The sequence below is a fragment of the Peromyscus leucopus genome, chromosome 14 (assembly GCF_004664715.2).
Source record: "Peromyscus leucopus breed LL Stock chromosome 14, UCI_PerLeu_2.1, whole genome shotgun sequence".
Classification (NCBI taxonomy): Eukaryota; Metazoa; Chordata; class Mammalia; order Rodentia; family Cricetidae; genus Peromyscus; species Peromyscus leucopus.
The window spans coordinates 39,852,902-39,865,486 of record NC_051075.1 but is presented as its reverse complement, the minus strand read 5'-3'; the positions used below and the strand labels follow the sequence as shown (position 1 = coordinate 39,865,486).

The 12,585-nt window shown below is 44.5% G+C and overlaps 1 protein-coding gene across 2 annotated transcripts in view; it reads left to right on the top strand.

Moving 5' to 3' along the window:
- Positions 1 to 12,585, top strand: part of Rtn1 (reticulon 1) — a 221,015-nt gene that overhangs the window by 189,842 nt on the left and 18,588 nt on the right. The window contains exon 1 of one of the 2 annotated variants that reach the window (XM_028858261.2): positions 3,547 to 3,737. The exons of the other annotated variant lie outside the window; for it this stretch is intronic. Coding sequence (XP_028714094.1) covers positions 3,677 to 3,737 — 61 coding nt within the window. The 5' untranslated portion in view covers positions 3,547 to 3,676. Of the gene's footprint in view, positions 1 to 3,546; positions 3,738 to 12,585 lie in introns of those variants that run through there. 2 annotated transcript variants of the gene reach the window in all.

The following is a 12,585-nucleotide window of genomic DNA, read 5'->3' as shown; positions in this document are numbered from 1 at the left end:
ACTTTACAGAGCATTAAAAAAAATGTTCTAGGAGAATGCTTGATATGGCTTGACAGTTACCATATCCTCCACCAAACTTCAACAAGTCTCTGAATATTCCTTCCCCTGACATCTTCATCATCTCTTAAGCTCTTTTTCTTCCTTTTCCTCTCTCTCTTCCCTCCTCCCTCCCTCCTTTCTTCCTTCTTTTCTTTTGTTTGTCTTACCCGCCCCCGAAACAACTTCTTGCTCTGCAGCCCCAGCTGGCCTTCCATTCACTATCCTGCCTGAGTTTCATGAGTGCTGGAATGAGACACCAACAGGGCTTTTACCTATTCTTTAAGGTAAATAAAGTCTTTCTGACTTTCCCTTGCGAGATAGGCCCTTGCTGACCCGCCTTATGAAATAGCCAACATCCACAATTCTCACTCTCTCTCCCTCTGTGCCTGCTTTATTTTTCTGGTACGTTTGTCTACAAGAGTATATTGTATATTTAACATTTCCATTATTATCTGTCCTCATCCACACACTAGCACAGGAACTTCTGAAAGTTAGGAGCTCTGTTCTGTGTCCAGAACAGTGTTGACCATGTAGTAAGCACTCAATAAATATTGGTTGAATAAATATATCAGTGTAGATGGTGCTGTTTTCCATCAGTAAAACGCTGGTGCATTGGGAGACAGACACCACCCAGTCACTGTGGGCACACCAGCCCCCAGCATTTATCTGAATCTGGGATGAGATTACGGAACTTGGCTATTTTGCTCTTCTTCAAAACAGACTGCGCAATGCATGATTTCATCTTGAAAACTAAAGAAATCGCTTCCTCTCCTGGCAAGCACCTACCCCGAGAGTTCTGAGCTGGCTGTGGAAAAGGCCCTTCTGTTCCCCATTGGCTTGAAGGCTGTGGCAGTTCCTGCCGGCTCTTAGCAAGCTTTCTTTTGCTTTCCGTTTCCTTTCACCCCTTAAGGAAATTTACATATCTTTTGTACCCGTTTTATCATTGCGAACTTGAACTTGGCAAGAGCTGTCAATCAATTCTGCGTGGATGCAAGCAAATAAAGTATCCGTCTGCCAGGTCTGTGGGAAGTAAAGTCTTGTTTCACAGAGGCAAACATGCAAAGCTAGAACATTTTGTATAACGCAGGAGTCCAGAGCTGCCCAGTGCTGACGGCCAGGCTCCTGGATGCATGGGTCTGAGACTCCCAGGCTGGTGATCTTCCTACTATACTGTTCCATGCGTCTCTTTCTGTTTCCCTTATTTCCTGTGCGTTAATCTGAAGCCTCTCAATTCTCGTGTCATGAGGAGCAATGTAGTCCCAGCTCATCTTCGCCAGTCTATTTCCCCAACCTTGAACTATATCCAAGGACCCTACTGGCTTTTCATGTTCCATCAATCTGCTTTCTTCAGACTTAGCATGATTCAGAAAAATGCAGCCAAACTGACGTTTCTGAGCCAGGTTTGTGGTCAATAAAAATGTGCAGCCCGAGGACTTTGGCACGATTTCTCCTCTGGTTGAGAAAGAATTTGCTTCTGACCACTGTTCTTTGCTGGGAGTGTGCTGAACTCAGCTTTCTTGCTGAGATTAGCCATATAGGCTATTCATTCTGATTAGCAGTATACAGAGTTGCTGGGGGAGATGGGAGAACACTTGGAACTTGGCTATTTCTCTGTTGTTCCTCTACTAAATAGAAGGTACCTGCTGGCATTGTCATCTAGAATCCCGAGGCTATTGTTGGACGGGCAGTGCCTCCTAGTGGCCGAGACTCCAAAGACTGAGAGGTGCCTGGGGCAGCAACAGACTCAGGGCAACTCCTGTCCAGCCCTCTCCTTTCTGAGTCTGTATCAGACAGGGAGATTTGGGTGCTGGTGAACTCATGGGCATTTACCAGATTTCTCAGGAACCTGCCAACTGAATTCCCAACAGTGACTAACTGTGAAATAAAGAAATGGGATGAAAGTAGGAGATAAATACAGAACACTGCACCTCTAGAGGTGAGTTTGAAAACTGCTTTGTCATACTGTGCTCCCTATCAGCTTTGAAGAGACCCCATACTGTGTAGGAGAGGTCAGCTGCCCAGAAATGCCAAATCATACCCTGCAGACATATTTCGATTCCTCAGGCATGACTTCAGACACGACAGTCATAGGCAGAGGGGCCCACCTGGTCGCTTTGGAACCTGTATTCTGAAAAGACTATGCATGAGCCCAAAGATTCTATTTTAAAGACCAGATCCTCTTAAAAAATGAAGAAGAAATTATGTCTGGGAGCGCCACCTGGCGGAGGACTTTGCCAGTACAGGCTGTGCAAATGCAAATCTGAGGCTGACCAGGCCACCTTGGAGAACTGGGAGAGAATCAGGAAGGCTCCACTCCTCCAGGAGGGAGAGAAAAGTACTCAACAAGGGCAAAGAATGTGTCACAGGAAAACAAAACAGGAAACGTGGCTTCGGTGTTAAGAGCTCTTCCTTTGCTATCCTTCTGTGACCTCGCCCCCCAAGCATCTCCTCCCTTCAAGTCTGTCTTGTTCCAAACAACGCCCACCTCCCATTCCTATCTCTTTGCTACCTTACATGCTCCTCATCAAAACACGTCTATGACCTGTCCAGTCTGCCAGAATCTGTGTGTATTCCGATAGAGCATTTGCGGCTGAAGTCCGCCACCACCCATCGTTCCGTTCCCTCTACACTTACATTTGGACTGGGACTCCTGAAATCTCTGTCCAAAGATACACACCTCCAGTCCCCTCAGCCTACTGTGCCCAATCCCAGAGGTGACGTTGTTGGCAGAATGCCTTTTGCTTCTCTGAGTTCTGTTTGACTGCTCCCCCAAACTGATCACCCCTGTCAATGACCAATGACCCCCATGTGATGTGTCCACACTTAAGAGCTTCCAAGTCCCACATTCTGATGTTTATTCACTCAATAAACCCTGGAGAATTACAGTCCTTTGGGATTACAGTAAGATTCTACCCAGTGATGGTTGCTCGGATAATCGCAAAATGGTAGCCACAATTTTATTCACGAAGTTTTAGGTAACTGTGGAATATTCCAGACCAGGAGCAGAATTTGGCACTCCTTTGGAAGATCCCGGGCAGCAATCTGTGTCCAACATTTTTAGAAATGGGGACAGGAGAGGCGAGCAAACAGTGAGGACTGGTGGACATTATGCAGCAAGCTTGGCGTCTGCACTGCCACATGCCTTGGCCAACAGGTTTCTTGTTTCTAAGAAATTTCTAGAATATGCACCACGCTGGTCAGGAATAGCCCTGGTCTCCTTAGCTGCCATCCCCACGCGGGCGTTCCTTTCCTCCCTCCCATCTCCCCTTCTTCCGCACTCACCCCACCCCACCCCATATCTAGCCTGTGTGCGCGCCTCACCACCGCTCCACCATCGGGGGTGGGGGGGGGTGGGGGCAGCTCCCCTAAGGCTGCCCAACCCCAGCCGCGGGCCCGTTGAGTCACCGCATCCGCGCTCGCTCGCGCGCGCGCGCCCGGGCTGCTCCGGGATCGCGCTGATTCGCTACCGCGCTCTGCGGCGCTCGCGCGCACCCGCCCGCCCCTTGCGCGCGCGCCCGGGGCCGCTTCAGTCTGCAGCCGCGCGGCCACCGGAGCCCACCGCCGCAGCCGGGCAGCGACACCGAGTGCAAGCTCAGCGCCTGGAGGAGAGCCACGGCGAGCCCGCCAAGCCCGCACCATGCAGGCCACTGCCGATTCCACCAAGATGGACTGTGTGTGGAGCAACTGGAAAAGTCAGGGTATTCTCTTTATTTCGGTAGTGCATGCCTGCGGCGCACGCGGAACCGCGATCCGGACTCGGCCATTGTGCATCATTTCACCTGTGGGACCTATGCATGCTTTACACCCAGGAGCTTTCTTCGGGGGGAGTAAACCTGTTCTTGCAAAACCGACATGGATGATATTTGGCCTCCTCCCCCCACCTCCCCGTCCCCCGCCGCCTTTGTCCCCTCCCAGTTCACCCCTTTGTTTTCTTGTGTATTGTGGTATTGTAAATAATGCATCCTTTGCCTCCTCCGGGAGCTTTTTTGGCCTGATCATTCAGGACTTGTTTAATCTCTCAGCCGCGGAGTTAAAGTGCTTCCTTATTGTTCCTGCATCCCAGTGCATTTATTTCTGCCCAAAGGTTGAGATCAGAGCCATTAACTGAGAGGGCATCCTTAGGAGGGAGGGACACACCCATTTTCAAGCTTGTTATTTGTGATCACACAAAGGAGACTGGAAAGGCAGACCAGCTTTCCAAATCCTGAACATATGATGGCGTAGCCACTTATTAAGGTGGTTCACTTTGAAATATTTTGGTGTTTGTGACTGTCATTGGAATAACCTATGCCGTTTATTTATTAACGATGGGTTTCAGGGAAATAAATGGAGGGAAATAACAAAGCCGTGGCGGCTGCCCTCCGGTCTAACCGAGTTGTTTAGAAACGGTCCATATTAGCGCTGGGTGTGGCCGCCCGCAAGCCTGGCTTGCTTTTCAGCCATTTTTATTCAGCCTCCTATTTCACACATCCATGTCTCCTTTGTTACATTAAGATTTTCTCCCTCACCTGGCATGAGGAGGAGGGAGGGAGAATTTGCAGGAATGAATTGTGTGAGGTGAAGTTGGGGTGTTGGTCAGATGCGGTGTCCTTTGATATCTAACAAATACGGTTCCGAAGAAGGTGCATTCGATGGAACCTGCAGGGGTTGCAGCATCCTCGGGGACCAAGAACACTCGGAGTGGTAGCTCTTTTTATCTTTTAACCTAGTATCTTCTCCTTATAATACATCGCAAGGTGGGGCGGAGACTGTTCCTTTCATCTTTAATGCTTCTGTGAGATTTTTTTTCTTTTATTTTTAAGGAACGACAAAACCACAAATCTCAGAATTAAAAGCCCTCTTGCTTTGGTTCTTGTTGAATTGGCTGGCTAGGACATGAAATATAGTAGTCGACTTCAAATCATGTGGGCCTTTTAGAAATAGGATTGTCAAAAGTAAATAGGCCATAAATTTCAAAGCCAATAAATAAGAAATGCTCAGTCAAGGGGTATAATTTTAGAAAATGACGACGGCTACATGGAATAGCATATGTTGAATAGAGAAGGTGGCTGTGGAAATGCTTTGTAACATTTCCCCCTGGATCTGTGTGCTCAGACCCATGGGCTGGGTGCACACCCTCTACAACCGCATCTTCATAGGAATAGCCAGTTTAGATGGACACGAGGCCCGGTGATTCTGCTTTGATTCCGAGTGTCTCCTACTTTTAACAGAAGTGGATCTGGAAAGATGGCAGGTTTTGTGTTTTATTTATGTAGATACTGAGCATTATAGCACCACAGCGCTAAGGGTTTTGCACTGGTTTATTTTAAACTTTAAAGTGGATTTTTTTAAATCATCAGGAATTAGCATAAAAGGCAATAATTTGCCCGCCGACGGCGCTTGTGTCCCACCCCCACCATGAAGATTAATTCAGGATTGCTGAAGAGCCTCTACACCCAGTGACCTTTGGCTGTCATTAGAGTCATTGAGAAAAAATTTTTTCTCAAATAGAACAAAGCCATTATCTTGAAAATTGACTAATAGCTCACTAGGTAGTTCAGTGACAGCAGAGAGCCGAGGCAAGAATGAGTTACCGCCTTGTGGCCCTCGCCTCCCTGGGAGACCTTTCATCATAAACTAAAACTGCAGTGGATTCGAAATACAGATCCCCTTCAGTTCCCTCATCATTAAAAGCAGATTGTTCTAATCCCTGGTTGCAACTTAGGATCACCTGGAATGTCCTGAGAAACACAAAGGATGCTGGGCCCCACCCCTAGAACTGAGCATCATGATTTTTTAAAACACTCTTCGAATGAGTTTAATATGTATACAGGGTTGAAGCCACTAGTGGATAGTAATTCTTAGTGTGCCCAGCTCTTAGGCCAGCAGAAGCCCAGCACACAAATGGCATGGGTGTGACCTAGGATCGGCTCCAGTACGGTCAGGAGTCAGTAGAACCCTGCTGGAAATGTCCTCTGGAATTACTGAGTGGCTTTCCCTAGAGAGGAAATACAGGAACTTCAGGCTTCCTCTGCAGTTAACATTTTCAGCTACAAATTACATCAGAGTATTTCACTGAAATGTATCATAAAACTAGAGTGCATGGGTTGGGTCGGTGTGTGCGTGTGTGTGTGTGTGTGTGTGTGTGTGTGTGTGTGTGTGTGTGTGTGTAACATATATGATTTCAGCTGAAGATAGCAAGTAACGGCAGCTCATGCCTATAATACCAGCACTGAAGAGCCTAAAAGAGTAAGCCCGTATAAGACTCCCCCAGACTGTAGAGCAACACTGTATCACAAACAAAAGAACCTACCCCCCTCACCCCCAAGAAAGGTTACAGAAAGAGAGGCTAAATCTGGCATGGTGGTGCACACCTGTAATCCAGAGCTGGAGAATCAGGGCTTCAAAGAAGCCTTGCTCATACAGTGAGTTCAAGGCCAGCCTGTGAGACTCTTGTCTCAAAATGCAAACCAACCAACCAACCAAACAAACAAACAAAAAAACCCTCTAAAATCTATAGGACATAGGTTCAGTTAACGGAGCTAATCTTATCATTTGCAACCATCTTAATATTTCTGAGGCCACTTGATTGATTTTTTTCAGTCCTCTCAACTCCCGTGAGGGTTTGCTTTCACGTTTTCATTTAGCAGGTGATGGATGCTGCTGCTGTCAGGTGCACAGCTAGTGACCGCCCTAGCCCGGCTTCCTACTGTTCCGCCATCTGCCTCTGAGTAGACGGTGCTTTCCTCTGTGATCTCTCAAGATGACTTATCTGAATAATGGTGGATAGCTCTCGTATTTACAAGTTTTCCTTTGCACAAGTGTCTTCCTTCAAATGTCCAGTTGACTCTTGGATGGCGGGAGACTCAAATGAGTTAGGTGAGACTTGCCCAAGATCTTGTTAGGGGCGGTAAATGCAGTAGTAAAAGGTGACTCCCAGGCTGACATCCAGGGCTTTTCCCCTCCCAACACTCACCGCCTCCCTTATTAATGCTGAATGACGGAACGTGAGCTCCCATCGACCTCTTTGAGATATTTTCACATAGGTCCTTCTTTATAGCAGTATTGCGGGGCTCATGTCTCGCCCACACTATTGTCCTCATCACCACCATCACTGATGGATCATTCTAAGTTCTTATAGATATTAGCCACTTGTCAGTAGTTGTCCTAAACGCCAGTGACATGCTTGGTTCTGAGCCTCCATGACATTCCTCGCATTGGATAGGGCAGAGAATTCAGAGCTTAAGGCTGAGAGGATTGGTAATTTGCCCTCTATTGGTATTCAACCACACAACTTAAATCCAATGATCCCACACGAGAGAAACAAAGAATAGTGAACATCCACCCATAGGAATCTGTCCGTACTCTAAAGACTCCCCCTACCCTTTTATGGATTTCACTGTGCTCAACAAATTCAATGGGAAGCATCCACAGTAGTATGGTGGGTTGGCACATCCATTATGTGCTTAGTTCTGAGGCTCAACTCCTACTTTATTGCATTATGACTTCATTAGAATGCAAACTTTTGATGAAGTGTTTATTTATTCTTTCAAAATGAAGCAGTTTGGAAATTCTGTGATGGCCTTCAGTGCTCTATGGAAATGCTTCACAATTGTCTGATCTGAATGATACTAGCCAAAACATTTATTAAAGAACCAATCAGCCCATATTACATGGCAAGCATATGTATTTTAGCCACAGTAACCAAAAGAGTTGGTCATTTTTTTAATTGTATTTGAGGGCTGGAGAAATAATCCAGTTATACTTGCCAAATAAGCATGAGGTCCTGAGTGGATCCCCAGAATTTATGTTAAAAGGCTCAATGTCAGTTTGTAGTCCTAGCACTGGGAGGTGGAGATGGGCAGGTCCCTGGAGATTACCGGCCAGCCAATCTGACCTTCTCAATGATCCTCACTTCCCAGTAAAAGACCTTGTCTCAAAAAATGAGATGGCTGGTTCCTGAGGAATGAGACCAGGGGTTGACCTTCAGCCTCCACACAAGTACACACATACGCGCTCACCTGTGCACATGTGTGTACCCACACTTGCACACACATATAAGTGAGCAAATAAAGGAATTTAGTAGAGACGGTCTTTTCACATTTACATAGAGAGGCAGATGAGTCTTACTTTTTACCAAACACAGCATTTTATTTAGACTCATTATCAGAATATGCCAAATATTATAGCATAACATTATATAGCAAACTCCTCCCCAATGCAGATTCTAATGAGATCCTGTGGGAACACCTACTCGCCTGGGGAGCAGGGACTTTCCTTAGCAAAGGAAAACTCCTAGTACACAGATAATATTTACAATGTGTCCTGTCCAGGCAATCAGATCCATGAATAAAGGGGATGTTTTCTTTTTCACGGTGTCTCCATCATTTTCAAGAGAAACTTTATAAGGATATATTTCAGAGTTTGAGGTAGAAATGGCTATTTTTTTTCTGCTTCCCTAACAGAGATGCATGCACACTATGCATTTTTACAAAGAGAAGTTTGATAAAAGACAAATCACCCAATTCCTATCACTTAGAGCTGGTCAGTGTGAAGACTTGCCGAGTGTTATCTAATGCACACATGTCTGCCTCTGTATAGATTTGAAGGTATGTGCATCGTAAAAATGAAGCTAAAGGCTGGGCATGCAAGGAACAAAAGAGTTTTTATAAAATGAGATGTGGAGATTGCAAAAATATTTTTTTGTTTTTGTTTTTGATTTATTTTCTGAGACAGGGTTTCTCCATGTAGCTCTGGCTGTTCTTGAACTCACTTTATATATGAGGCTGGCCTCAAACTCATGCCGATTCTGCTGTCTCTGCCTCCCAAGTGCTGGGACTAAAGGTGTGCACCACCATGCCCAGCTCAAAAACAAATTTAAAGTGATTTAACATAAGCCAGCATATGATTGAAATAATTAGGAACTTCAGATACATAGCATGAGCTATTCCTAAAATAAGAACAATACTATGATAAATAAGCTAGCATCATTTTAATTGTGTGTTTTAGTTTAATCTGTATAGATGAACTTTCTACACTATCTATTTTTAAAATAACCATTTTTAAATGGATAAAAAGGCTTGGCAAAGATGCTGGTCTGTGTCCGCATCTTCAAATCTGTCCTATTTCTTAGATTTTCATGAGTTAACACTTCATTAAAAACAGCAGCCCTGTTCTACAAAGCATATGAGAAGAAACATAATAGAGATTGTGGGTGAAATCCTTACCACGGTCAGCTGACCTTCTTCATTTTTAGAAGGTCTCTCTTCCTCTCTCCTTTCTCCTCCATTCTCTTCTGCTCCATCATCTCACTCCATCCATTTTATGTTAGAAATGATATTTGGGTTTCAGTTCTTCTGCATCTTTGGACTAGCTAACACATTCTGGCACATAAATATGGAGTAATGTTTTAAATTCATTTATAATCTCATTAAAATTTAAAATCCACTGACCCTAGCAGGGAAAAAAACTAACTTAGAACTTAAGTGTATGGTTTTGAGAATATCATCTTCCTGTTGAGGAAAAGAGAACGAACACACACACACACACACACACACACACACACACACACACACACACACCAAAATTCCCATCCCTCCTAGCCTCTAAAGCACATACATTTCCCACCCCGTGCATCCCTTTCCTATCGCTGCTCTTCCAGTTCTTCTGAAACTACAGCAGCCATTTGGGAAAATATGGCTTCCTTAGAATGAAGCTCACAATTTAAAGGCTAAAAACTTGACATTCATGATTCTGTAAAACACATATTCTGGGCCCAACATGGGGCCTTACACCTGTAATCCTAGCACTCAGAAGACTGAGACAGGAGAATTCCCATGACTTTGAGGCTACCCAGGGCTCCAGAGTGAATTCTAGGCCAGCCCAAAGTGATAGTGTGTCTCAAAATAAAGTAAATAAATAAAGATATTATCTGACTAGGTGATAGCTAAAAAAATAAAAATAAATCTCCTTTTACAACTTAATTACAATTGTGCTCTAAATTTATAGCATTTATTTCAGATAAGAAAACTATAGTTTTGGAACTTAGAAAATGAAAGTGCCCTTTTTCTAAAATATGTCTTTGCTGTATATCCACCTTAAATCAGAACAAAGCTGAATAAAATTCTTTTTTTTTTTTTTTTTTTTTTTTTTTTTTTTTGGTTTTTCGAGACAGCGTTTCTGGGATTAAAGGCGTGCGCCACCACCACCCGGCGAATAAAATTCTTAAATCCTTCCTCATTTCTGTACGCTCCTGAATGGGACAGGGAGAGATCTGTTGTCACTCACAAGTCCGCCATCCCTCCTGGTGTTTTTGAGCTAGTGAAAAGGCATTGCCATGCTTCCCTTTCCACACTAGCCAGGTCTCAAATGTGATCATATTTTACCTCTGTCCTTCAAGAATCAATCACCAAACTGCGGACTGGCAAACCTCAGATCTCGTGATGGCTAATGTTTAGGAGAGCGCAGTAACCTAACAAATGGGACCAGATACGACAGGAAATCATTCCTCTTCGTACATCTTTTTAGTTCGAGAAATATCAAAATAAATCAGGTATTTACTCTAGAAATCAGAGCAGAAATGTCAGCTGTCTGCCTCGGCCCATTTTCAGCTGCACTGCCACAAGAAACCTGAAGACGGTGTGGAGCAGACTTGAGATCCTGTGCCTAATTATGCTTGATGACCAAAATACCAGATGAACAAAGTTTGGTATTTTGATCTGGTCCAAAAACTGAAGACCTGACTATTCACTGTCTGAGAGTGTGCTCCTAAGGCCTCAGCCACAGTGTTTCCCTTCATGTAGCCATGTTCTTCTTGCGTCACAGTTTGTGGGGAGACTGTCGCCAGTCAGGCCTTGACTTCACTCAGAGTTTTAGCGAAGCTGGCTGACTTGTCTGTGTGTGTGTGTGTGTGTGTGTCCTGCTGGGCTTCACTTTCTGGACAGGCCTCATTACGGTGACCCTGGACCTAGTTGTCATCAAGTTCCCCTCCCAGGAAGGAAAGAACAGGAATGCTCTAAGTGCTACTGATTAGAGCTTGGAGATAAGAATCAGAATCATTTCCAGGAGCTCAGGGAAAATGGCAAGGCTTGCCTAAGCATCTAGTACTTCTCCAACAGGAGAAGCAGCCAGTGGGGATTGTATACTACAGCCACCTTCAGTCACGGGAGAAAGGTGCCAGACATCGCTGCTGGCTGTGGCTTTGACAATCACATCCTTTATTTCCCTTTGTTCCTCAAAAGCTCATTTAGAGAGTGGATTAAATGCTGGTGTATTTACGGTGTATAGGAAATGCCCAGCTTCCTGTACCTTCCCTTTCAAAACATCTAGAAATAGTGCTGGCGTTTTTTCTTGACAGCCTGATTTTCGTCAGTGTGGACCGGAGAATGGCATTGGGAGTTCTGTCGACAGCTTCCCAGCTGGGCTCAGGACTCCTGAAGCCATGCTGTGTGGGAGACGCTATCTTGGTAAATGAGATCCGGGGTTTATTCCATTAAAAGACATTGTCTTTGAAGGTCTTGGAGTTTGTTTAAAGAATTCTACTACACTTCTATTATGGTTCCCCTGTTTAATATAACATAGAGGAGATAACAGAGCAAGTCATTGCAGTGTCTTCCTGTCTGCACCCTGTGGGGATATTTTGTTGGCCTCATGAAAATCAGTCAGGAACTGGCTTTCCCATCATTCCTTTGGACACTGGATTGGAGAGAACTTGTTAATAGCCTTCTAGTAGTTCTCATGAGGTAGTTGGTCACTGCAGGCAAAGCACTGTGGGTTGGCTAAAAAGTTCAGAACCATTAATATCATATGATTTGTCAGTGATTTTCTGTTTGAAATGCTGATATTTCTACCAACAGAACTTTCCTTTCTTACATTTTCCCACTTGACATAATTTAAAGTAGCATTAGCTTGTGATACAATGGTGCCTCTGATCTTTTCTGGACTAAGGTGGTAGCTAGGCATGATAGTGCATACCTTTAATCCCAGCATTGGGAGACAAAGGTAGAAGGAACAGGTAGCCCTGCCTACATAGTGAGTTCGTGACCAGCCTTGGCTACCAGAGACCTTGTCTTAGAAAAACAAAAAAATGAAAGAGAAATGGATCGATGATGCAGACAACTGTTTAATTTATTGCCATTTTATATTTACGTATGCCACATTTAGTTTTATAAATAAAATATGAATCGCTGTGCTACTGTCTTCTTCGCTGATACATTTTTAATAAACTTTCTGAATACCACAGCCACTATTGGGTCATATAACTGAGTGCATCTAAAAGTTTCCAAACCAAAAGCATTTGGATCACAGTAAAGGCCTTTCTTTCTAGACAATTGACATAGAGAATAATTTTCAGTAGTTCTAAAAATGGATCACGACCCTCATGGGACCCTCACTTTTCTTGTTTTAGTGAGATTCCAAAAGTGATTGATTGGCACACTGGTTTGATGGTGGACACTGAGATTCTTCAGATCTCTTAGCTTACCTTTGCCTGCATTAGTTTTGAGTCCCAGGCAGCTGTGCAGTCATACCTGTGGCATGAGGACTAAGATGAGATCATCAAGCCTAGCC